We start from the raw sequence: 27,712 nt of genomic DNA, 5'->3' as shown, positions 1-27,712 counted from the left end.
TACCAGGCCAGGCTAATTTTTGTTTTTTAAATACAGACAGGGTTTCTCCATATTGGCCAGTCTGATCTTGAACTCCTGGCCTCAAGTGACCCACCTGCCTCAGCTTCTCAAGGTGCTAGGATTACAGGCATAAGCCACCATGCCCAACCATGTGTATTTAATGTTTAGCTCTCACTTATAAGTGAGAACATGTAGTATCTGATTTTCTGTTTCTACATTAATTTGCTTAATATAATGGCCTCCAGCTGCATCCATGTTGTGCAAAGGATATGATTTTTTTATGGCTGCATAGTATTCCATGGTGTGTATACATCATATTTTCTTTATCCAATCCACCACTGATGGGCCTCTGGATTGATTTCTTGCCTCTGCTGTTGTGAATATTGCTGCAGTGAACATACAAGTGCATGGGCCTTTTTGGTAGAGCAATTTCTTTTCCTTTGGGTCTATACTCAGAATGGGATTGCTGGGTTGAATGGTGGTTCTATTTTTAGTTCTTTACGAGATGTACAAACTGCTTTCTACAGTGGCTAATTTACAGTCCCATAAACAGTGTATAGTTCTTCTCTTTTTTTCTGCAGCCTCACCAACATCTATTAATTTTGGACTTTGAGAAATAGTTTGTGACAACTGGCACAGCTACAGATCAAAGTCTTGCTAAAAGCATCATAGTTTCATGAAATTCCACAGAAATCACAATAATCACAGGGAATGATTAGGAACCAGCCTCCAAACTCTCTCCTTAAAAAAAAAAATAAGTGTAGAAAAAAATAAAACGAATTTCCGGAGGTTTATATTTATAATGGCTAGCCATTCTGACTGCTCTGATATGGTATCTCATTGTGGTTTTGATTTGTATTCTCTGATGATTAGTGGTGATGAACATTTTTTCATATGTTTTTCGCCTGCTTGTATGATTCTTTTGAGAAATGCCTGTTCTTGTCATTTACCCACTTTTCAATGGGGTTGTTTTTGCTCATTGACTTGTTCAAGTTCTTTATAGATTATGGTTGTTAGACCTTTGTCAGAAGCATAGTTTGCAGATATTTTCTCCCATTCCGTCTGTCATCTGTTTACTCTGTTGATAGTTTCTTTTGCTATGCAGAAGCTCTTCAATTCAGTTATGTCCCACTTGTCAATTTTTGCTTTTGTTGTAATTGCTTTTGAGTACTTAGCCGTAAATTCTTTGCCAATTTGATATCTAGGTTTACCTGTAAAATTTCTACAGTTTGAGCCAGCAGTGTCTATCATTGTGTTCTTTTTCTGCCTGGAGACAAACATGTATAAACGAGGTGCCTGGAACCAAGCTGAGAACTCAGTACTACTCTGATGTATTAGTCCTAGGACTGTTACAAAACACTGTGACTTAAATCACAGCCATTTATTGCTGACAGTTCTGGAGGCAGGATGTCTAAGATGAAGATTAACTGATTCAGTTCCAGGTGAGCACTTTTTTTCTGGCTTGCGGACAACCACCTTCTTGCTATGTTATCATGTGACCTTTCCTTGGTGTGTGCATGTGTAGAGATATACCCCCCTCTCTCCCTGTGTTTATAATGCCACTACTCCTGTTTAGATTAGGGCCCTAGCTTTATAATGTCATTATTTACCTTCTAAAAGCCCCATCTCCAAATGTTTATTGGGGATTAGGGATTTAACATATGAGTTTGGGGGAAACACAATTTAGATCATAGGCCATATTGCCCATGGCCCCCCAAATTTATTTCCTTCTCATGTGCAAAAAAATATATATCTTAACCCAATAGCCCACAAAAGTCCAACATAAACTAAAGTCCAAAATCTCATCTAAATGTTATCCAATGAGATATGGATGAGACTCCAGGTGTGATTCATCCTGAGGCAGAATTCCTCCCCAGCTGTGAACCTGAACACGTCAGATAAGTTATGTGCTTCCAAAATAAAATGGTAAGGAATAGGGTAAACACTTCCATTTCAAAAAGAGAAATAGAAAAAAAGGAAGAAGTGATAGGTCCCAAGCAAGTCAAAATATCTAGTGAGGCAAATTCCATTAGGTCTAAAGGCTCAAGAATAATTCTCTTTGGTTTGAAGCTCTGTCCTTCAGACCCAATGGGATGGCAGCATCACCCTCATGGCTCTAGTTGAAGGTCTCGAATCCAAGACTTCGAGTGGAGACCATCTGACCTTTAGAAACCAAGTTGGTAGCCCTGATGACCTCTGGATGGCCTGCAGGGTCTTTTTCCCCTCTTCTTTAAGAATAGCATATGTGTGCAGCCAAATAGCTCTACTGTCTTGTCAAATCTGAGATGTTCAGTAGCTTTCCTTCATTTTATTCCATCTTTGTTCCCTTCAGTTCAAAATGAAAATGTTTTTGCTCATATAATCTCATTAGCTCTTTATGGGGTGATAGTCCAGATACACTTTGGTGATTTTTTTCAGAGCATGATTTCTCATTTTTGGCAATACAGATAGGCTGAGAATTTTCTAATATTCAAGTCCTGGTTCTTTTTTTTTCTCAACAATCCCTTCTTCAATTTATCTCTCTCCTTTCACATATTCCTAAAACCAGCCAGGAGGAACCAAGCCACTTCTTCAACACTCTGCTTAGAAATATTCTCAGTTAACTATCCAGTTTCATTGCTTTCAAGCTTTCAAGTTCTATCTTCCACAAAACACTAGAACATAAGCACAATTCAGCCAAGTTCCTTGCTACTATTTAACAAGGATAACTTTTTCTTTAGTTTCCAATAAAATGTTCCTCATTTTCATTTGAGACCTCACCAGAATAGCTATTAACATCTATATTTCTGCCAACATTCTCTTTATGATTATTTACCTTTTCACTGAGAAGGCTGAAGCTTTCTTTCCAACTCTCTATTTCCATATGAAACCTCACCAGAATTGCTTTTAATGTCTATATTTCTAGCATGTATTTCAACACTCTTCTAGTCAGTATGCATTATTCAGCTCCAAAGCTGCTTCAACATTTTTAGGTATTTGTTATAGCGGCATTCCATTTCTTGGCACCAAAACTGGTATTAGTCTGTTAGGGTTTCCATAGCGACATGTGATAGACTGAGTGGTTAAAAGATGGAAATTTACTTCTCACAGTTCTGGAGTCTGGGAAGTAAGTCTAAGACCAAAGTGCCGCTGGTTAGATGCCTAGGATGCATTCTCTTCCTGGCTTGCAGATGGCCACCTTCTCACTGTGGGCTCACGTGGCATTTCCTCAGTGTGTGCCTGTAGAGAGAGAGAGATCACTCTTTTCTTCCTCCTACAAGGGCACCAGTCCTATTGGATTAGAACACCATCCTTATGACCTCATTTTTTTTCTTTAATTGCATTTTAGGTTTTGGGGTACATGTGAAGAACATGCAAGACTGTTGCATAGGTACACACATGGCAGCATGTTTGTTGCCTTCCTCCCCTTCACCTATATCTGGCATTTCTCCCCATGTTATCTCTCCCCAACTCCCCACCCCCCGCTGTCCCTCCCCTATTTCCCCCCAACAGACCCCAGTGTGTGATGCTCACCTCCCTGTGTCCATGTGTTCTCATTGTTCAACACCCACCAATGAGTGAGAACATGCAGTGTTTGATTTTCTGTTCTTGTGTCAATTTTCTGAGAATGATGGTTTCTAGGTTCATCCATGTCCCTACAAAGGACACAAACTCATCGTTTTTGATGGCTGCATAATATTCCATGGTGTATATGTGCCACATTTTCCCAGTTCAGTCTATCATCGATGGGCATTTGAGTTGGTTCCAGGTCTTTGCTATTGTAAACAGTGCTGCAGTGAACATTTGTGTGCATGTGTCCTTATAGTAGAACGATTTATAATCCTTTGGATATATACCCAGTAATGGGATTGCTGGGTCAAATGGAATTTCTATTTTTAGGTCCTTGAGGAATCGCCACACTGTCTTCCACAATGGTTGAACTAATTTACACTCCCACCAGCAGTATAAAAGTGTTCCTATTTCTCTACATCCTCTCCAGCATCTGTTGTCTCCAGATTTTTTAATGATCGCCATTCTAACTGGTGTGAGATGGTATCTCAATGTAGTTTTGATTTGCATTTCTCTGATGACCAGTGATGATGAGAATTTTTTCACGTGTTTGTTGGCCTCATGTATGCCTTATGACCTCATTTTAACCTTAATTTTCAAAGCTGTTTCCTCAAATACAATCACACGGGGGGTTAGAGGTTCAACATATGAATTATGGGAGGGGAGGCACAATTCAGTCCATAGCACTCACTGACTACAAGAATCGTGTTTGGCTTTCTTTTTGCATTCTTCTTTTTCTTTACTTTTTTTTTTTCAGGTTTAAAAAAATATTTATAGAGGAAACATACAGGGGTAGGGACCATACTTGGAGACCTCAGAATGGTATCCTCTATACACTGCTGTGCAGTTGCAGCCCTCATTGGTCCCTGCTCAGAAGCATCTCACAGTCTCTGTAGGGGCCTCACCAATGATTCCAACAGGGATGTATGCTTTTTTTGTTTTTTAAAAAATAAATAATTTTGATTTTCTTTTTCCCAAGCTTTATTTTTAAATTTTTCAACTATCCCAATGGCTCTTTTAAACCCTTTTCTGCATCTCCAGGTCTGTTTTAAGAACAGCATTTGAATGTTCATTCTGTTGAATATAATTTTAAACTCATCTTAGTGTTAGGATTAGGGTGTGAGAAAAAGTGAATCCAAGGGAGTAGCAGGAATAGGGACAGTAAACTGTGTAAATGAGCTAGACTTGAGCTTCAAGATTATCATTGGCATAAACAATTATATTATAAAATGAATACAAATATACCCAAGAGGTCACTTAACATTATTCTATTTTACAGAAAACATATGTATCTAACTAAGTTCCAGGCTCAGTTATATCTGAAATAACAAAATACCTTCAGGTAGATAAACATAAAAGGAATATTTAAGTTTCTCACTTTTTCTTTAAGGCTAAAGGAATGTATAGTTAAAATTCTTCTTTTCATGGAAGTGACCAATACCTTTGATATCATCAGAGAACAAAGCTTTAGTCATGCTGATTTCTATCTTGTATTTTGAACACAGCTCTTTGTTGGAGTTCTATATATTTATTTTTCTAAAAATATCTTCCCTGATTTATCCAGTCTTCATAGTCCAAACTTTTTGTCCAAACTCTTATGGCGCTGATGGTACTATGATAATATTATTATTTTAGAGACAGGGTCTCTCTCTCTCTGTCACCCAGGCTGAGTGCAGTGGCACAATCATAGCTCACTGAAACATCAAATTCCTGGCCTTAAGTGATCCTTCCACCTCAGCCTCCCAAGTAGTTATGACTACAAGCATGTGCCACCATGCCCAACTAATTTTTAAAAAAAATTTTTATTCTTTGTAGAGACAGGGTTTTGTTATGCTGCCCAGGCTGGTCTTGAACTACTGGCCTCAAGTGAGCCTCCCACATCAGCCACCTAAAGTGTTGGAATTACAGGCATGAGCCACTGCTTCTGGCCCAGATTTCTCTATTATTAACTATTGCATTTAATACAGTATCATTTGATATTCTTATTGTGCTGCATTATCAGTGTTTGTTTTTATCTTGCTAATATAAATGTAACATCTTCAAGAACTGGATTCATGCTTTATTTACTAAGTTACTATTCCTCATAATACTTAGAATAGTATTTAGTGTTAGATGCAAGGTAGTTAATAAGTTCTGAATTAATTTAACTTTGCTAGGAAAGAGGAGGCCAACAGAAGAATAGCAAGTGTATATATTCAAAAATGACCTAAACGGGTGCAATTTTGACTCCCCAAATTGACGGTCTATGAATGCTAATAAATACAGCATTTGGTATATTTGATATATGCTTTATATAGTTTGGATATGTGTCCCTGCCCAAATCTCATATTGAAATATTATCCCCTTGGAGGTAGGGCCTGGTGAGAGGTGACTCGATCATGGGGTAGAGTTCTCATGAATGGTTTAGCACCATCCCCCTTGGTTCTGTCCTCATGATAGTGAGTGAGTTCTTATGAAATCCGGTTGTTTAAAAGTATGTACCATCTCCCGCCTCACTCTCTTGCTCCTGCTTTCACCATGTGCGTGCCTGCTCTGCCTTCTCGTTCCATTATGATTGGAAGCTCCTGAGGCTTCCCCAGAAGCAGATGCACCAAGCTTTCTGGATAGCCTGCAGAACCATGAGCCAATTAAACAACGTTTCTTTGTAAATTACCCAGTCTCAGGTATTTCTTTAAAGCAATGTGAGAATGGACTAATACAATGTTGATTAATAAAATTATGTTGACTCATGAATACCCCTACTTGGAGAATAACAGAAATGGATTTTCAGGGTGGCAGTTGGTACAACTCTTGATTTATATGGTCAAATTTATTTCTCCCTGATCTTGATCATCTCAGTAATTGATGTCACCTTCTACTTTATTTCTCAGGCATCTGTTATTTTTTTACTTTCTGTCACTCCACATATTCGGTTCATTAAGAATTCTGTAGTCTCTACCTCTAAACCATAGCCTGACCCACCTACATCTGCCTTCTCTACTGCTGCCACCCTAGTCCAAACCAGCATCCTCTTTGCTTAGACAATCATCATGTTTCCTCCCCTTTTCCTTCCATAATGCATACACAGCCAGGATGGTCTTTTAAAAATGTAACTCTGAAGCCACATTCTTTTTTTTTTTTAATTTTTTATTGGATTATAGGTTTTGGGGTACATGAGCAGAGCATGCAAGACAGTTGCGTAGGTACACACATGGCAGTGTGCTTTGCTTTTCTTCTCCCCTTCACCCACATTTGGCATTTCTCCCCAGGCTATCCTTCCCCACCTCCCCCTCCCACTGGCTCTCCCCTTTTCCCCCCAATAGACCCCACTGTTTAGTACTCCCCTTTCTGTGTCCATGTGTTCTCATTTTTCATCACCCACCTATGAGTGAGAATATGCAGTGTTTCATTTTCTGTTCTTGTGTCAGTTTGCTGAGGATGATGTTCTCCAGATTCATCCATGTCCCTACAAACGACACAAACTCATCATTTCTGATTGCTGCATAATATTCCATGGTGTATATGTGCCACATTTTTCCAATCCAGTCTATTATCAATGGACATACAACTATACAATCTTTGATAAACCCAACAAAAACAAGCCACATTCTTATTTGGAATTCTGCCATAGCTTGCCGTGGCATTCAGGATAAATGTAAACTTCCAACCAGATCTGCAAAGTCCCACTTACCCTTCAGACTTGGTTTGTGCATTTTTCATTCTTACTGTATTTCAGCCACAGTAGCTTTAGTTGTATTCCTGGAAATTAATGAGCCTGGCTCTGTCTTAAGAATTTACATGGTAGTAACCACTGTGCTCCTTCTGACTTTATATTCTCTAACCAGTAATAGGACAATTTCTGAGAACATCAGCAAACAGAAGTGTGGGAGGAATACTTTTGCTAAATCTAATTTTCTAGAATAGTAAACTTCCCTGTTGCCAGTAAAATAGAACTGCCCATAGTGGTTAAACCAGGTGAAAAATGTACCATACGTGACTTCTCTCAAAAAGTAATGTAAGCTCTTTAGTGTATCTTTACAAATAATTTCACTTCTGGTTGAGGACCTGGTGATCCAAAGGAGACCAAGGATGAGTAATGAGAGCAGTCTTAGGAATAGAGCTTGATATAAATCAGAATCTTGTTCTGCACAGGTACGTTCTTTCTGAAGGCAGAGCAAACAAATATCCCTGGTGCTGGATCATCAGGCCCTAGGGCTCGGGTCACTGCTGTTCCCAGTATGGGTCCTCCACTGTAGGAATTAGCACGTATTACACAGTGGGAATATAACTGGAGCTCCACAGAGTCCTTTGATGTTTAGAGATGTAAATTATCTTTCTGTTGGGATAAGCTCATTTACATGACGTGATCATTTCCTCAAAGTTTGGTACCCAAGTGTTCAGTTTCCAAGAGATGGTTCTCTTGGGTAGTGACAAGATAATAGATGTCTTTCTAGCCTTCCCTCAATGCCATTTTAAGGGATTTGGGTACAAAACCCAGATGTTTCTTCTCACCTTCCAAATAAAATGCAGGTTCCTAACATGATAATGGGAGTCTCCTAAGTGTGTGGTATAGTTGAGATATTTGTCTCCGCCCAAATCTCATGTTGAATTGTAGTCCCCATTGTTGGAGATGGGGCCTGGTGGAAGGTGTTTGGATTATGGGGGTGGATCCCTCATGAATGGTGTAGGCCACCCCCTTGGTGATAAGTGAGCTCTTGCTCTGAGTTCACATGAGATCTGGTTGTTTAAAAGTGGGTGGCACCTCCCCCGACAACTCACTCTCTCTCTTGCTCCTGCTCTACCATGGGATGTCCCTGCTCCCCATTTGCCTTCTGCCATGATTGGAAGCTTCCTGAGGCCTCCCCAGAAGCACATGCTGGTGCTATGCTTTCTGTACAGCCTGCAGAACCATAAGCCGATTAACCTCTTTTCTTTATAAATTACTCAGTCTCAGGTATTTCTTTTTTTTTTAACTATATATTTTATTGTATTTTAGGTTTTGGGGTACATGTGAAGAACATGCAAGATTGTTGCCTAGGTACATACATGGCAATGTGGTTTGCTGCCTTCCTCCCCATCGCCTATATCTGGCATTTCTCCCCATGTTATCCCTCCCCAACTCCCTACCCCCCGCTGTCCCTCCCCTAGATCCCCCCCACAGACCCTAGTGTGTGATGCTCCCCTTCCTGTGTCCATGTGTTCTCATTATTCAACACCCGCCTATGAGTGAGAACATGCGGTGTTTGATTTTCTGTTCTTGTGTCAGTTTGCTAAGAATGATGGTTTTTCTTTATAGCAACAATGCAAAAATGGTGAATACAGTGTATGCTCACATGGAGGGTTACAAATTATTCTGGTAGGAAAGCTCTTCGGTGTTTCCCAGACCATACACCAGCACCACTAGTAAACTTCCCTGTTGCCAGTAAAATAGAACTGCCCATAGTGGTTAAACCAGGTGAGAAATGTACCATACGTGACTTCTCTCAAAGAGTAACCTAAGCTCTTTAGTGTCTCTTTACTAATTTCACTTGCTGAAATGTCTTTAGAAGGCAGTGTCACACACATGAAAGTTCTAATTGAAATACATCCTCAGCAGGGTGGCTAACTGGATAGGCACTGCCTCAGATAAGCTGCTCTTCTCTGGGATGTCACACTAGACTGTGATGATGCCACATTGTGATGGCAGTTTTCTTTTCTATCTGTCTGTCTGTCTGTCATCTATCTGGATATATAAGTGGCCTTCACTCTTTTTTTTGAGATGAAGTCTTGCTCTGCTGCCCAGGCTGGAGTGCAGTGATGTGATCTTGGCTTACTGCAACCTCCACCTCCCGGGTTCCAGGAATTCCCTGCCTCAGTCTCCTCAGTAGTTGGGATTACAAGTGCCCACCACTGTACCTGGCTAATTTTTGTATTGTCAGTAGAGACGGGGTTTTGCCATCTTGGCCAGGCAGGTCTTGAACTCCTGACCTTGTGATCCATCTGCCTCGGCCTCCCAAAGTACTGTGATTACAGGTGTGAGCCACCATGCCCAGCTGGCCTTCACTCTTTTAAAGGGCATTTGTACACAAACGTTCAGGTAAATAACATTAAGCCTGGAAAAATATATCTCAGATCCCAATTAAAAGATAAAGATGGCCTAGACTGGCTCCCACTTTATATTCTCTGAAAAATGGGCCTAGGTCTGAAGTCCTGGCTTTGGTGCTCTGTCGTTTGGATGTTTTGTCCTATCCCTGGGGTGTCTTTAGCAAGCTGCAAGGACCAAAACGTGAAGTTTACAGTTAAAAACAAATCCCAAGATCCTGTAGCCATGCTCAGGAGCCAGGAGTTTTTTTCTTGGGAGAAAGGAATTCTCAGAGCCTTGGTCTGGGAAGAGTGGGAAGCAAGGTCGCTAGGACAAGCCCAGGCTGTCAAGTCCTACCCTGCTCCCGGTCCCTTGCTCTAACATATAGTTGATTTTTGTTTTATAATTTGTTTTATTTTATTTTGCTCCGTCACCTGGGCTTAAGTGCAGTGGTACAAACATAGCTCTGTAGTTTGAGCCTCAATCTACTGGGCTCAAGTGATCTTCCTGCCTCAGCCTTCCTAGTAGCTGGGACTATAAGCGTGTGTCACTATGTCTGGCTAATGTTTTGATTTTTTTGTAGAGATGGGAAGTTCTTCACTTTATTGCCCAAGGTTATTTCAAACTCTGGGCTTAAGTGATTCTCCTGCCTTGGCCTCCCAAGGTACTGGGTTTACAGGTGTGAGCCATAGTACCTGGCCAACATATTTCAAAACTAAAGTTTATTGCCTGAAAAGTTCTCATGTGACATTATACCTTATACACACACAGACCCACACAGAAAAAAATGCTTTATTGATAATAAACAAAATAGTTTAACTATAATAGAAAGGAATGATAACTAAAAATGATCTTAGCCTGAGCACCACATGAAGAATAAAGAATTATTCTTTATCTTTTATATATCCTACTCAGATAGCAAGTTTCATCTGGCCTCACCTTATGAAGTTTTGATTCTTCAGTGCCTGTTAACTTAGTGTGTTTATGTTGCCTCTTATGATACTGGATTGTTTTAAGTTAAATAACAAGAGCTACATCAGGAAGTACTAAAATTTCTAATAATTAAAATTTATTGTCTTTTTTCTTTATTTTAAAATATTGGAATGCCACTGCTATGCTTAATTTGATGTGTCGGTTTGACTGTGCCACAGGGCCCCAAATATTTTATAAAATATTATTTCTAGGTTTGCTTGTGAGGATGTTCCTAGGTAAAATTAGCATTTGAATTGGTCGATTGAGTCAAGCAATTTGCCCTTCTGCATGTAGGTGGGCATCATCCAGTCCTTTCAAAGCCCAGATAGAGCAAACAGTAGAGGAAGGAAGAATTTGTTCTCTGCCTGAGTGTTTGAGCTGGGACATACATCTACTGCTCCCAGATTGAGACCGTTAACACCTTTAACTCTCTTGGTTCTCTGTAATCTGAATCTGGCAGTCTTAAATCCTGAAGGCCATTGTTCTTTCTTCTTGTATCTCTAACCATTAAATGAATCGTTCTTACTAAATTTACATGCCGCTTTACCATCATACTTGAAAATTGAATCCACAAATTATTCTAATTGAGAAATGACATTTTTTTCTGTGTATTTACTATTACCCATCAGATTTGTAGCTTTAGATGATTTCTTATTGCTCATTAATGTTCTTTTCCTTCAGTTTGTATAACTCTCTTTAGCATTTCTTGTAGGACAGATCTGGTGTTGACAAATTCCCTCAACTTTTGTTTGTCTTGGAAAGTCTTTATTTCTCCTTTATGTTTGAAGGCTACTTCCTCCAGATATGTTATTCTAGGATAAAAGTTTTTTTCCCTTCAGCACTTTAGATATGTCATACAACTCTTTCCTGGGCTGTACGGCTTCCCCTGAATAGTTTGCTGCCATGTGTATTAGAGCTCCATTGTGTGTTATTTGTTTCTTTTCTCCTGCTGTTTTTAGGATTCTTTGTCCTTAACCTTTAGGAGTTTGATTATTAAATGTCTTAGGTGGTCTTTCTTGGCTAACATCTACTTGGTGTTCTATACTTTCTTGTACTCGAATACTGTTATTTTCCTCCAAGTTTGTGAAGTTGTCTGTTATCATTTTGAATAAACTTTCTATCCCTATTACTCTCCCTCTCCCTCTTCTTTGAGGCCAATAACTCTTAGATTTTTCCTTTTGAGGCTATTTTCTAGATTTGTTTGGCATGCTTTCTTCTTTAAAATTCATTTTTTTTGTCTCTTCTGTGTACTTTCAAATAGCTTGTCTTCAAGCTCACTAATACTTTCTTCTGCTTGATCAATTCTTCTGGTAAGGGACTCGGATGCATTCTTCAGTCACATTTTTCAACTTCAGAATTTCTGTTTGATTCTTTTTGTTTCAATCAATCTTTTCATTAAATTTATTTGGTAGGATTATGAATTCCTTCTCTGTGTTATCTTGAATTTTGTTGAGTTTCCTCAAAACAGCTATTTTGAATTATCTGTCTGAAAGAGCATATACCTCTGTTTCTTCAGAATTGGTCCCTGGTGCCTCATTTAGTTACTTTGGTGAGGTCATATTTTCCTGGATGGTCTTGAGGTTTGTGGATGTTTATCAGTGTCTGGGCATTGAAGAGTTAGGTATTTATTGTAGTCCTCACAGTCTGAGCTTGTTTGTACCCATCTTTCTTAGGGAGGCTTTCCAGGTATTCTAGGGGACTTAGGTGTTGTAATCTAAGTTTTGGTCATGATAGTTTTGTAGGCATTAGGAGATGCCTCAAGCCCAGTAACACTGTGGCTCTTGCAGACATATAGAGGTAACACCTTGGTGGTGGTCTTGGACAAGATCTGAAATAATTCTTTGGATTTTCAGGCAGAGATTCTTGTTCTCTTTCTTTACTTTCTCCCAAATAAATGAAATTTCCCTCTGCATGCTGAGCTGCCTGGACCTGGGGGAGGGGTTATGCAAGCACTCCTGTGGCCACCACCACTGGGACTGTGCTGGATCTGAACTGAAGACAGCATGGGGTTGGGTCTTGCCCAAGGCCATTGCTACTGCCTATGTTTGCTCAAAGTCCTAGGGCTCTACAATCAGCAGGTAGCAAAGCAAGACAGGCTTGTGTTCTTCCCTTCAGGGTGGTGAGTTCTCCAAGTGCCAGTGGGTCCAGAGATGCTGTCTGGGAGACAGGGCCTGGAAAACCTTAAGAATCTCCCCAGTGCTCTATTCTGCTGTGGTTGAGCTGGCCCCCAAGCCACAGGATGAATTAATTCTCACTATTCCCTTCCGTTTCTTCAAGCAGAGGAGTTTTCCTTGTGTCCACCACTACCGCAGGCTCAGGGAGGGTACTGCCTGGCTGCTGCCAGTGTTCACTCAAGGCTGAAGGGCTCTTCACTCAGCTTGAGGTGAGTGCTGCCAGGCCTGAGGCTTTCCCTTCATGGCAGTAGGCTTCTTTCTGGCCCAGAGCAGATCCAGAAATGCTGTCCAAGAGCCAAGGCCTGGAATTAGGGACCCTAAGGGCCCACTTGGTGTTTTACTCCACTGTGGCCTACCTAAGTTGCAAGACAAAGTCCCTTTTATTCTTCCCTCTCCCTTTCTCAAGAAGAAGGAGGATTTCTGCATGTCTATCACAACTGGGAATGTGCTGGGTCATACCTGAATCCAGCATGTCTCTGAGTTTTACCCAGAGCCTACAGTGAGTACTATCTGGCTACCACTGCTGACTATTCAGGGCCCAAAGTTTTTTAAGTCAGCTGTTAATAAATCTTGTCAGGATTGGGTCCTTCCCTTCAAAAGAGCAGGTTCCTTTCTGCACCAGAGTGTGCCTAGAAATGTCACACAGAAGTTAGGTCCTGGGATAGAGGCCTCATGATTCTGCTTAGTGCCGTATCCTACTGTGGTGGAGCAGTTATCCAAGTTGCATGACAAAGTGCTTTTACTCTTTTACTCTTCCTCATTATTAATATGCCAAACTAGGCTGTGATGACAAGGAAAAAGTTCTTGAAGGAGATTAAAAGTGCTACTTCAGTGAACACATGAAAGAAAAGAGAGCAAAACAACTACTTCAGTGAACACATGAAAGAAAAGAGAGCAAGACAACTGTATAGTTGATATGGAGAAAGTATAGTTGATATGGAGAACTGTATAGTTGATATGGAGAAAGTTCACTACTTCAGTGAACACATGAAAGAAAAGAGAGCAAGACAACTGTATAGGTGATATGGAGAAAGTTTGAGTGGTCTAGATAGAAGACCAAATGAGTCACAATAATCCCTTAGGCGAAAACCTAATTCTGAGATAGACCCAAACCCCTTTTAATTCTATGCAAGTTAAGAGGTGTGGAAGCTGCAGGAGAAAAGTTTGAAGCTAGCAGAGATTGGTTCATGAGGTTTAGGGAAATACATCATCTCCATAACTTAAAAGTGCAAGGTGAAGCATCCAGTGCTGATGTAGAAGCTACAGCAAGTTATCCAGAAGATCTAGCTAAGATCATTGATGAAGGTGGCTGTGTTAAACAACAGATTTTCAATGTAGACAAAATAGCCTTCTGTTCGAAAAAGGTAATGTCTAGGACTTTCCTAGCCAGAAAGAAGTCAGTGGTATGGCTTCAAAGTTTCAAAGGGCAGACTGACTCTCATTAGGGGCTAATACCACTGGTGACTTTAAGTTGAAGCACATGCCTGTTTACCATTATGAAAATCCCAGAGACCTTAAGAATTATACTAAATCTGACCGGGTGTGGTGACTCATGGCAGTAATCCCAACACTTTGGGAGGCTGAGGCAGGTAGATCACTTGAGGTCTGGAGTTTGACACCAGCCTGGCCAACATGGTGAAACCCCATCTCTACTAAAAATACAAAAATTAGTCAAGTGTGGTGGTGTTCACCTGTAGTCCCAGCTACTTGGGAGGCTGAGGCAGGAGAATTGCCTGAACCCAAGAGGCAGAGGTTGCAGTGAGCTGAGATCATGTCACTGCACTCTAGCCTGGGCAACAGAGTGAGACTCTGTCTCAAAAAAAAAAATAAAATAAAATAAAGGAATTATGCTAATTCTACTCTCCCTATGCTGTATAAATGGAACAAGATAGCGTATCTGTTCACAGCATCATTTACTAAATATTTGAAGTCCACTTTTGAGACCTACTGCTGAAAAGAAAAAATTCTTTTCAAAATATGACTGCTCATTGACAAGGCACCTTGTCAAACAAGTGCTGAAGGTGTACAAAGAGAGTAATGTTTTAATGCCTGCTAACACAGCATCTACTCTGCAGCCCTGAGGTTATGGAGTAATTTTGATTTTCAAGTCTTTTTGTTTAACAAATAGATTTTGTATGGATATAGCTGTCATAGGTAGTGATTTCTCTGATGGATCTGAGAAAAGTCAAATGAAAACTTTTTGGAAAGGATTTGCCATTCTAGATGCCATTAAGAACATTCGTGATTCATGTGAGGTCAAAATATTATTATCAGCAAGAATTTGAAAAAAGTTCATTATAGGTTTTAGCCAAGATGGCTGAATAAGAGGCAGCTCTGGAATGCAGCTCACAGTGAGAGAGATGCAGAAGCCGAGTGGTCTCCACAATTCCAAATGAGGTACCAGGTTCATTTTGTGGGTCTGGTTGGACAGTGGGTATAAACCAAATAGGGCAAGTTGAGGCAAGGTGGGGCACTGCCCCACCCAGGTGGTGTGTGCAATTGACCAGAGGACCGGGGTATCTCCTCCTCTGGGACTTCAGTTCTGATACAGCGCTCCACCCAAGCCCTCTACAACCCACAGAACTGGAGATCTTTGCTGGGTGGAAAAGCCTCAGCAAGCTGTCTGAACAGGGCAGAACAGCAACTTGGGCTGGTGCTGGGGCTGTCAGCATAGATCTAGGTGGAAGCACTAGCTGATGCCAAGAAAGCCAAAAAGCTGGTGGGAGGGAGCTACCTGCCTCTTAGAAAGAAGGGGAACTGAACGCAGGGAAATAGGCCATATGGCAGGATGGGTCTCCCCCCACAAAGCCTAGTAGGCTAAAAAACTCTCACTTCAGAGTTTTGCACCCAGAGAGCATCAGTTAGAGAGTGACCAGGAGCAAACAAGTTTGGCAGGGGGTAAGGGCACCTGCCATTGCAGAAGCTGGCCTAATTTTCCTGAGCAAATATAAGACACAGGAAAAATACACAGCAGCTCCAATGAATCTGTGGCAGCCCAGCAGCGCCTCTGCAGGCAGGCAAAGGAAAGGCTGCCTCCGAAGCAGCTACCTGAGATCAAACCTATAGAAATTCAACAAGATGAGAAGAAACCAGTGCAAGAAGGATGAAAACATCAAAAACCAGAATGTCTCTCCCACAACGAGATCACAACTCCTTACCAGCAAGGGAAAAGCAGGATGGAGAACAAATTTGATGGACTGACAGAAGCAGGCTTCAGAAGGTGGGTAATAACAAACTTCTCTGAGTTAAAGGAACATGTTCTAATCCAATGCAAATAAACTAAAAACCTTGAAAAAAGGTAGATGAATTGCTTACTAGAATAACCAGCTTAGAGAGGAACATAAATGACTTGATGGAGCTGAAAAACACAGCACAATAACTTCATGAAGCATATACAAGTTTCAGTAGCTGAATAGATCAAGCAGAAGAAAGGATATCAGAGATTGAAGATCGACTTAATGAAATAAAATGAGAAGGCAAGCAAAGAGAAAAAAGCGTGAAAAGAAATCAAGAAAGCCTCCAAGATATATGGGATTATGTGAAAAGACCTAATCTACGCTTGATTGGTGTACCAGAATAAGATGGGGAGAATGAATCCAAGCTGGAAAACACTCTTCAGGATATTATCCAAGAGAACTTCCCCAGCCTAGCAAGGCAGGCCAACATCCAAATACAGGAAATACTGAGAACACCACAATGATACTCCTCTTGAAGAGCAACCCCAAGGCACATAATTGTCAGATTCACCAGGGTTGAAATGAAGGAAAAAATACTAAGGGCAACCAGAGAGAGGTCTGGTCACCCACAAAAGGAAGTCCATCAGTCTCACAGTGGATCTCTCAGCAGAAATCTTACAAGCCAGAAGAGAGTGGGGGCCAATATTCAACATCTTTAAAGAAAAGAACTTTGAACACAGACTTTCATATCCAGCCAAACTAAGCTTCATAAGTGAAGGAGAAATAAAATCCTTTATGGACAAGCATTTGCTGAGAGATTTCATCAATACCAGACCTGCCCCACAAGAGCTCCTGAAGGAAGCACTGAACACAGAAAGGAAAAACCAGTTCCAGCCACTGCAAAAAAGAACCAAATGGTAAAGACCAATGATGCAACGAAGAAATTACACCATCCAAAGGGCAAAACAACCAACCAGTAACAAAATGGCAGGATCGAATTCACACATAATATTAATATTAAATGTAAATTGATTAAATGCCCCAATCAAAAGACACAGACTGGCAAATTGCATAAAAAGCCAAGAACCATTGGTGTGCTGTGTTCAGGAGACCCATCTCACATGCAGTGACACACATAGACTCAAAATAAAGGGTTGGAAGAAGATTTACCAAGCAAATGGAGAGCAAAAAAAGCAGGGATGGCAATCCTAGTCTCTGATAAGATGGACTTTAAACCAACAAAATCAAAAGAGACAAAGAAGGGCATTACATAATGGTAAAAGAATCACTACAACAAGAAGGGCTAACTATTCTAAGTATATATGCACCCAATACAGGAGCACCCAGATACATAAAGCAAGTTCTTAATGACTTACAAAGAGATTTAGACTCCTGCACAATAATAGTGGGAGACTTTAACACTCCACTGTCAATATTAGACAGATCAACAAGACAGAAAGTCAACAAGGGTATCCAGGACTTGAACACAGATTTAGACCAAGTGGACCTAATAGACATTTACAGGATGCTCCACCCAAAATCCACAGAATATACATTCTTCTCAGCCCCACATTGCACTTACTCCAAAATTGACCAATAATTGGAAGTAAATCACTTCTGAGCAAATGCAGAAGAATGGAAATAATAATAAACACTCTCTCAGATCACAGCACAATCAAATTAGAACTCAGGATTAAGAAGAGCACCTAAAACTGCACAATCACATAGAACCTGAACAACTTGCTCCTGTATGATGAATGGATAAACAATGAAATGAAGGCAGAAATAAAACTGTTCTTTGAAACCAACAAGAATGAAGACACAATGTACCAGATCCTATGGGACACATTTAAAGCAGTGTCTAGAGGGAAATTTATAGCAATAAATGCTCACATGAGAAACAAGGAAAGATCTAAAATCGACACCCTATAGTCAAAATTGAAAGAGCTAGAGGAACAAGATCAAAAAAACTCAAAAGCAAGCAGAAGACAAGAAATAACTAAGATCAGAGAAGAACTAAAGGATATAGAGACACAAAAAACCCTTCAAAAAATCAATAAATCCAGGAGCTGTTTTTTTTAAAAGATCAACAAAATAGATAGACCACTAGCCAGGCTAATAAAAAAAAAAAAAAAACAGAGAGGAATCAAATAGATGCAATAAAAAGTGATAAAGGGAACATCACCACTGATTCCACAGAAATATAAACTACCATCAGAGATTACTACAAACAACTCTATGCACACAAACCAGTAAATGTGGAAGAAATAGACAATTTCCTGGACGCCTGCACTCTCCCAAGACTAAACCAGGAAGATGTTGAAACCCTGAACAGAACAATAATAAGGGCTGAAGTCAAGGCAGCAATTAATAGCCTGCCAATGAAAAAAAGTCCAGGTCCAGACTGGTTTACAGCTCAAGTCTACCAGATATAAAAAGAGGAGCTGGTACCATACCTTGTGAAACTATTCCAACAATACAAAATGAGGGAATCCTCCCTTTATGAGACGAACATGATCCTGATACCAAAACCGGGCAGAGACTCAACTAAAAAAGAAAACTTTAGGCCAATGTCTATGATTAACATTGATGCAAAAATCTTCAATAAAATACTGGCAAACCGAATGCAACAGCACATCAAAAACTTATTTATCATGATCAAGTAGGCTTCATCTGGGGATGCAAGGCTGATTCAACATATGCAAGTCTATAAATGCAATCCACCACGTAAACAGAACCAAAGACAAAAACCACATGATTATCTCAATAGATGCAGAGAAGGCCTTTGACAAAATTCAACAGCCTTTTATGCTAAAAACTCTCAATAAAGCTGGTAAAAATGGAATGTATCACAAAATAATAAAAGCTATTTATGACAAACCCACAGCCAATATCATACTGAATTGGCAAAAACTAGAAGACTTCCCTTAGAAATCTGGCACAAGACAAAGATGCACTTTCTCACTACTCCTATTCAATAAGTATTGGATGTTCTAGCCAGAGCAATCAGGCAAGAAAAATAAATAAAGGGTATTCGATTAGGAAAAGAGGAAGTCAAATTGTCTCTATTTGCAGATGACATGATTGTATACTTAGAAGACCCCATTGTCTCAGCCCAAGATCTCCTGAAACTGATAAGCAACTTCAGCAAAGTCTCAGGATACAAAAATCAATGTGCAGAAATCACAAGCATTTCTATACACTAATAACAGACAGCCAGCCAAATCAAAAGCGAACTCCTGTTTGTAATTGCTACAAAGAGAACAAAATACCTAGGAATACAACTAACAAAGGATGTAAAGGACCTCTTCAAGGAGAACTACAAACCACTGCTCAGGGAAATAAAAGACAGGACACAAACAGATGAGAAAACATTCTGTGCTTATGGTTGGGAAGAATCAATATGGTAAAAATGGCCATACTGCCCAAAGTATTTTATAGATTCAGTGCTATCCCCATCAAGATACCAATGACCTTCTTCACAGAACTGGGAAAAACCACTTCAAACTTCATATGGAATTAAAAGAGAGCCTGCATAGCCGAAACAATCCTAAGCAAAAAGAACAAAGCTGGAGGCATCATGCTGCCTGACTTCAAACTATGCTACAAGGCCACAGTAATCAAAACAGCATGGTACTGGTACCAAAACAGAGACATAGACCAGTGGAACAGAACAGAGGCCTCAAAAGCAACACCACACATCTACAATTACCCAATCTTTGACAAACCTGTTAAAAACAAGCAATGGGGAAAGGATTCCCTGTTCAATAAGTGGTGTTGGGAAAACTGGCTAGCCATGTGCAGAAAGCAGAAACTGGACCCCTTTCTGACACCCTACACTAAAATTAACTCCAGATGGATTAAACATCTAAACATAAGACCTAACACCACAAAAACCCTAGAAGAAAACCTAGGCAAAGCCATTTAAGACATAGGCATAGACAAGGACTTCATGGCTAAAACACCAAAAGCAATGGCAACAAAAGTCAAAATAGACAAATGGGATCTAATTAAACTCCAGAGTTTCTGTACAGCAAAAGAAACAATCACTAAAGCAAACCGGCAACCAACAGAATGGGAAAGATTTTTGCAATCTACACATCTGACAACAGGCTAATATCCATAATCTACAAAGAACTAAAACAGATTTACAAGAAAAAAACAAACCCATTCAAAAGTGGATGAAGGACACGAACAGACACTTTCCAAAAGAAGACATACATGAGGCCAACAAACATGAAAAAATGCTCATCATCACTGGTCATTAGATAAAAGCAAATCAAAACCACATTGAGATACCATCTCACACCAGTTAGAATGGCAATCATTAAAAAATCTGGAGAGGACAGATGCTGGAGAGGATATGGAGAAATAGGAACACCTTTACACTGTTGGTGGGACTGTAAATTAGTTCAACCATTGTGGAAGACAGTGTCGTGATTCCTCAAAGATCTAGAAATAGAAATACCATTCGACCCAGCAATCCCATTACTGGTATATACCCAAAGAGTTAGAAATTGTTCTGTTATAAAGACACATGCACACATATGTTCATTGTGGCACTGTTTACAATAGCAAAGACTTGGGACCAACCCAAATGTCCATCAATGATAGATTGGATAAAGAAAATATGGCACATATACACCATGGAATACTATGCAGCCATAAAAAACGATGAGTTTGTGTCCTTCATAGGGACATGGATGAATCTGGAAACCATAATTCTCAGCAAACTGACACAAGAACTGAAAACCAAACACTGCATATTCTCACTCATAGGCAGATGTCGAACAATGAGAACACGTGGACACAGGGAGGGGAGCATGACACACTTCAGTCAGATGGTGGGGCTAGGGTAGGGACAGCAGGGAGTGGGGAGGGATAACGTGGGAAGAAATACCAGATATAGGTGATAGGAGGATGAAGGTAATAGACCACCTTGCCATTTATGTACATATGCAACAATCCTGCAAGATCTACACATGTACCTCAGAACCTAAAGTACAAAAAAAAAAAAAGTTGATTCCAAACCTTACAGATGACTTTGAGTGGTTCAAGTCTTCAGTGGACAAAGTAACAGCAGATGTCAAAAACACATATGTATTTGTGTATGATGATTATTTTTATGTGTCAAATTGACTAGACCGTGGGGTGCCCAGATAATGTTATTTGGTTAAACATTGGTTAAACGTTATATCTGTGTGTCTATGAGAGTGTTTCTGGAAGAGATTAGCATTTGAATAGGTAGACTGAGTAAAGAAGATTGCTTTCTCCAATATGAGTGAACTCATTCCATCTGTTGAGGGCCTGAATAGAACAAAAAGTGGAGGAAGGGAAGATTCATCCCTTTCCTGCTTGCCTGTTAGTATTGGGACATCTGTCTTCTGCTCTCAAAATGGGACTTACATCTTTTGTGTTCCTCATTCCCAGGCTTTTGAACTTGAACTGTAACTTATACTATCGTCCCTCTGCTTCTCAGCCTTTTGAACTTTGGTGCAAACTTACACCATTGGTGCTCCCTGTTGTCAGGCCTCCAGACTCAGACTGAAACGACACCATTGGTTTTCCTGAGTGTCTATCTGATAGATGGCAAATTGTGGGACTTCTCAAGCTTCCATAATCATGTAAACCAATTCATGATATTTTATTTCTCTCCATCCATCCATCCATCCATCCATCCATCCATTTATCCATGCATCCATCCATTCTATTGGTTCTGTCTCTTTGGAGGACCTCGACTGACATAGTGTATGTATATATTTATATGCATATGCACATGACATAATTTATAGTTTATCTATAGTTTAAGCTAAAAGCATAGGTCAGAAAATATTTTTTTTATCTTTTTGCTGAAAAAATATATAAGAGCCAGTATTTTAACTTTTAAGGAGAATACACATGGTAACCCCAAACACTCATTTGTATGACAGAAATGAAAATTGGAATACAAGAATGAATTTTTTGAAAAGACCTAGATTTTATTGTTTTGGTCTTCCAATTTTTTAATTCCATGAAAGTTTGTCAGAACACTCATCTTCTGTCAGACACAGCACTAGAACTGAGGAGTTAATATTGAGTAAGGTAGACATTATCCCTGTCTTTTGGGTGCATTTGTGATAGCGCAGCGGAGCAGGTTTCGTCCAATTAAACCTGCAAGAGTGGGTTTGTATTGATAAGAATACAAAATGGTCTTGATGCTTCTCTGTACTGTTGGGCTGTACCAGCATTCCCACTTTAGGGTATACTGGCAAATTCCAGTTGTGAAACAAATGTCTTAAAGTTGAGTATACAAGCATTGATAGAAATATGCAATAGGGGATTGATATAGTTTCAATTTGTGTCACCAGCCAAATCTCATGTCGAATTGTAATCTCCAGTGTTGGAGGTGAGCCTGGTGGAAGGTGATTGGATCATGGGGGTGGTTTCTAATGGTTTAACACCATCCCCCAGGTGCTGTTTTTGTGAGAGTGGGTGAGTTCTCATGAGAGCTGATTGTTTAAAAGTGTGTAGCTCCTCCTCCCTCTCTCTGTTCCTCCCGCTCTGGCCATGGGAAGATGCCTGCTCTGGCTTTTGCCTTCTGCCATGAGTACAATCTCCCTGAGGTGTCATCAGTTACGCGTCCTGTACAGCATGTGGAAACAGGAGCCTATTAGATTTCTTTCCTTTATGAATTATCTGGTCTCAGGTATTTCTTTATAGCAGTGTGAGAACGGACTAATACAGGGACTGAGCTCAATCAGTAGCCAAATGAAGGTTTCTTTGAGGAAACCTGTGAAATAAATGATACTTAGGAGCTAACCAGTAGACAAAGGAGGCAGTAGTAGACTTGAAGACCTAGGAGACAGGAAGAGCATCATGCAGTGGGGTAACTGGTACTGATGTTTTTTATGGTGGGAGGAAGAGACTGGAGTGAGGTTGCATAAATTGCCTGATGAAAGGTCAGCAGCTTGAAGGTATAACCATCTTCTCAGTCTTGATTAACTGCCACCATAACTTGGGGGATTGGGAAATAAACCTGATTTTTATTTATTTAAAAATTAATATTTAAATATTAAAATTTTTTCTTATGATTGCTCATACTTCACTAGACATGGTTTGTCAACATTCAATAGAATGGGATAGTTCAGGGCAGATGGCTGCTGAGGTAAGTCTCTAGCTCATTTGTCGTCATTATGTTGTGTGGCTGTTAAGGACTTTCTTTTCTTTAATGCATCCCAAAATGTGGTTGCTGACTTCCCTGTATCTCTTTATTTGCTCATTTTTTTCATTCTTTCCATGTTTATCAAATGTCCTGTTTGTTCTTCTCTGTTTGTTCTCAGTTCCTGAGCACTTATCTATGCTAGCTTTCTACTGCTGCCAACTCAAATTGCCACACACTTAGTAGCTTAAAACAACACAAATTTATTATTATTTTGCGCTTCTGTAGGTCAGAAGGCTGACACAGGTCTCATTGGTCTAAAATCAGGGTGTTGACAGGCTGTATATTTTTCTTGGGATTCTAGGAGATAAACCATTCCCTTGACTTTTCCAGCTTCCAGAGGCTGCCCACATGCTTTGGCTTATGATTCCCTTCTTTATCTTCAAGGCCAGCAACATAGACTCTCTCTGGCCCTGGTCCCTTTTCACTTCTCTTCCTTGGTCTCCCTTCTGTTTCCCTCTTCCACTTCTAAGAACCTTTGTGATGACACTAGGCCCATCCAGCCAATCCAGGAAGTCTCTCTATAAAAAGGCCAGCTGAATAGCAACCTTCATTCCACCTGCAACCCTAATTCCCTTTGTCATGTAGTATAACATATTGACAGGTTCTCAGGACACCTTTAGCAGGGGCCGTTATTCTGCCAATCACATGCTCTCTTTGAATCTGCTTTTTTGTTTAATCGGATGGCATTAAACTCTGATTTCTTTTATTTTCCCTCTAGGCAGTCATCTCTCAAGAGGACTTGATCTCTTGCCTGTGACATGCCCCACGTTTCTTCGGCACCTCAGGCACTCCCATGCCTATCAGACCTACAGACTCCCGGGCTTGTTATTTTCTGTTCTGTCTTCTCCATGGTCTGTTATCAATTGCAGTTTTGAATTCTAGGCTATCTTATTCTTTGTCTCTAGGCAAGGGAACATGTTAGCTTCTTCCTAATGTTGAGAATTATGTGGTTAAAATGTAGAGAGTTAATCATAATGAGTGATTGTATTAAGCCCTTCTATGGTTTCCAGCCGTGAGGAAGGATAGATACTGCTTTTCTGCTGGATGTTATGCAGTAATTGCCACTGTTCTTACAATTTCAGTGCTAGCTCACTCAGTGTTTTATTTTTCGATGAACTGTATAACAGTCAGGAGAATTTAGAGATGGATAATAAGGAAGAAGTTATAGAGTAGGGAGTATGAAAAGCTGTGCTCATTATCACTTTAAATTTTCATGAAGTATGCAGAGTAACTAGAATCAATGAGGCCATTTCTATTTGCAAGTTTACCAGATACATTTGTTTTTATTTTTGATGATCATACCTCACTGCAGCCTTGACCTCCCAGTCTCAGATAATTCTCCCACCTCAGCCTCCTGAGTAGCTGAGACTACAGATGTGCAGCACCACACCTGGCTAATTTTTAAATCAAGGTCTCCATATGTTGCCCAGTCTGGTCTTGAACTCTGGGTTCAAGCGATCTACCCACTTTAGTCTCCCAAAGTCCTGGGATTACAGGTGTGAGCCACTGCACCTAGCCTAGGGGATTTTTTTTTTTTTAACGAGAAAATGCCAGTCAAATAGGCCATTGATCATGCGGAAAAATGAAGAAACTTTCAGCTTACACTTATATACATAAAAAATTAGGTAAAACATTTCACAAGAATTACAGAAACCTATTGAATTCATAGCTAAGGAGTTTCAGTGGCATGAGAATATTTTACTGTGCAATTTAAGTACTTTATTTAATTGTATTAGAAATCATGAATCTACAATAAACGGCAAAAAGGCTCAAGAGCACACTGATGATACAACCCTTCTGAAGAGCTAAAATGAAGCATTTGATTCTATTCTATTTTAATGACGCAAGACCCATTTTTCTTTACTCTTTAACTCAACAATTAAAGCAATGCTCATTCCTATTAGTTACTTTTTAAACTTTAAATTTGTTGTGGACAGAAATTAAACATCTAGAAATATGTAAATTCTTTTACTACAACAAACCAGCTTCAAGGTTCTCTAAAATATAATTATCTACCTCTAAGACTCTAAGGCCAGATTTCATGGCCAGGAAGTAGAAAGGTATATAATCTTTAATGGACTTTTAGTTCATTTTGCCAGTTAAACAGTAATTCAGGAAAGAATTAAACTTTGAGAATAAAAATAATTGTTGAAACATGATTTCTTAGAAACCCACCCACTTGCCCTGTTTCCTTCTATAAACAGATTCTGTTTGGTAGCAGTGGGGTGGCATTTGATATTAGTGAAAATTTGAAATCTTGAGATTTAGGGAATAGAGAATAGTTGAAACAATCTGTATTATTTTTGGTTTTTCTCCTGTGGATCAAAACTGAACTACAGACTCATGCTGCGCTCTCTTTGGCGTTCAGGTGAATTTGTGTTTCTTGTTTAGTTCAGTTTGTGGATAGAACTGCACTGTGGTAATACGGCACAGTTTAAAAACATTTGAACAAATAAGTTACTTCAGCAATTCTTAGTGCTCCTGAAATTCCAGACCAGCCATTTGTAAAGTAATTTGCTTATAACATTGACAACAAACTTAATTAGCAAATATTTATTTTTTAAACAGATCTAATATACTTCTTTACAAGTGCAATGTATTAGAAAGAGAAAGATTTTTATTTAGTCTTCTCCACCAAATTAAAAACATTCTCAAAAGATGAGTCCAGGTGATACATTCAGTGGCTGCAAATGCTTACATTAGTATTACTTGGACTCATCTCATGAATTCTAGAATCATCAGAAATCTGGGAGCAGAGAAAAAATAAGGCACAATGTGAAATATAAAGAAATATGAATGGAAAAGGCAGTTTGTTATTTCATAAAATATTAACAGGATCTCTATTTAAAGAGCTGATATTTAAGAGCGAACAGGAGCAGTAGAGAGAGGGGATTTTTAATTTTTTTTTTTTTTGCTATGTTGCAGTAACCAGAAGAATCTAAATAACCTTCCTGTAATGTTTCAAGATTCAGTGTCATACATTTGACTTTAAAGAAAGCACATGTTACAAAAAAGAAACCAACATGTATTCTATGCTAAGGAATGGGAGGATTGGTTGGGGCTTTGAGATATGCTTCAGAGAACAATGTGGGTGGGGAGTTTTTAAATGAAGTATCCAACTTGCATGGCATTCAGAAAATTTTTATCATATCACAGACAGTCCCCTGATTTTAGTAAGACATGGGATTTTACACTTTCTCTGAGCAATTCAAGTTTCCTTCTCAGAATCTTTTAACTGTTCAACCTAAACTGTACATGTCATAAACTAAAAATTTTATTGCTTAAATATAAAATGATTCCTAAAATATAGTAGAAATATTATTTTAGGAATGAAAATTTTTAGTAAGATTCAAAAATTCTTATTTAATGTTGTGCTCAAGCAAAAGATTTTCTATGTAGGTAAAACAAATTCCAGTGTGTAATGCATCACTTTTCCCTCTGTACTTGGGAGTGTGTATTAAAGCCTTTCTATAGTAGAAGGTAGATAATCAGAGATTGAATTTTGAAATTCATTAATTAAAATACCTTCTTTTTATGTAATTAAAAATTCAAGTATAGCAATTGTATTTACTTTAGTAGATGTTTAGAGAAAAACATAGACTACAAAAATAATAATTGGTTGAAAATGAATTTTAAAAATCAATACAAAAATAAAAATTATAGAATTTAAGAGATCTATTCTTGGAAAGCTATCCAAGCTGGCCATATTAAAGAATAAGATTATATACTGATTCTCTTCTAAGTAAAATTTTAAACATATGTAGTATAAACCAGAGCTTTGTTAGATAAAAACCTTCGTTAGTTTAAGAACCTTATAGTTTAACTGAGGTAATTGGACATTTTGGGTAATTTTGTTTCCATAAACCTTTGTCTTCCTAAAATTTTACTGAAATAAAAATGATCATTTCATTTTTTCAAACTTTTCCATTTTTTTCAATTTTTTCAAATGTGAATACATTCTTAAATATAAACTTTAGAAAAGACTATTTGCATTTTACTCATAAATGGAGTTTCGAAAGAACATGATCTTACAACCATTGGGCATGAGTCAACATGGTCTTTTGATAAATAAATCCCATTAAATGAATTGACTTTCTAAAAGCTGAAATAATCATTATCATAAATGCACACCCTTCCCACTTCAAGAAAATGTTTAAAAACCCTGTCTAGACAGACTTGCTTATATAGTTACGGTTTGATTTTATAATTCCTGGAATATACTACAAACACCTACTATTTGCTGGGCAGCTATTTTATGCCAGGCACTTTTTCAGAAACTTTTCATGGTTTCTCATTTATTTTTCAGTAAAAGTAATGGGGGGAATTATACTTATATTCCAGATAGCAAAAATGAGATCTCAGAGAGGTTAAGTGACTTGTCTCAGATTGTATTGTGAGTGGCAGAGGCAGCATTGGGATATAAATCTGTCTTTCCGAGGCCTCTGTTCTTTGCCTCAAACCCCAGCTGCTTTGCCCACAGCCAAGACAGCACTGGCTCTTGGATGACAAACTGTTTCAGTTTTCCCAGGAAAGAGAGGTTCCTGGAATGTGGGACTTCCAGTGCTAAGCCTGAGAAAGTCTCTGGCAAAACCCGACAAGT

General features: G+C 39.2%; 1 protein-coding gene across 3 annotated transcripts in view; it reads left to right on the top strand.

The window, feature by feature from the left end:
* MRPL39 (mitochondrial ribosomal protein L39) overlaps positions 1-27,712 on the top strand; it is a 201,294-nt gene that overhangs the window by 48,586 nt on the left and 124,996 nt on the right. The window contains exon 10 of one of the 3 annotated variants that reach the window (XM_035282818.3): positions 23,831-27,031. The exons of the other annotated variants lie outside the window; for them this stretch is intronic. Coding sequence (XP_035138709.2) covers positions 23,831-23,869 — 39 coding nt within the window. The 3' untranslated portion in view covers positions 23,870-27,031. Of the gene's footprint in view, positions 1-23,830; positions 27,032-27,712 lie in introns of those variants that run through there. 3 annotated transcript variants of the gene reach the window in all.

Source organism: Callithrix jacchus, chromosome 21, assembly GCF_049354715.1.
Source record: "Callithrix jacchus isolate 240 chromosome 21, calJac240_pri, whole genome shotgun sequence".
NCBI lineage: Eukaryota > Metazoa > Chordata > Mammalia > Primates > Cebidae > Callithrix > Callithrix jacchus.
The sequence above is the reverse complement of the archived record's forward strand: the minus strand, read 5'-3'. Positions and strand labels throughout refer to the sequence as shown.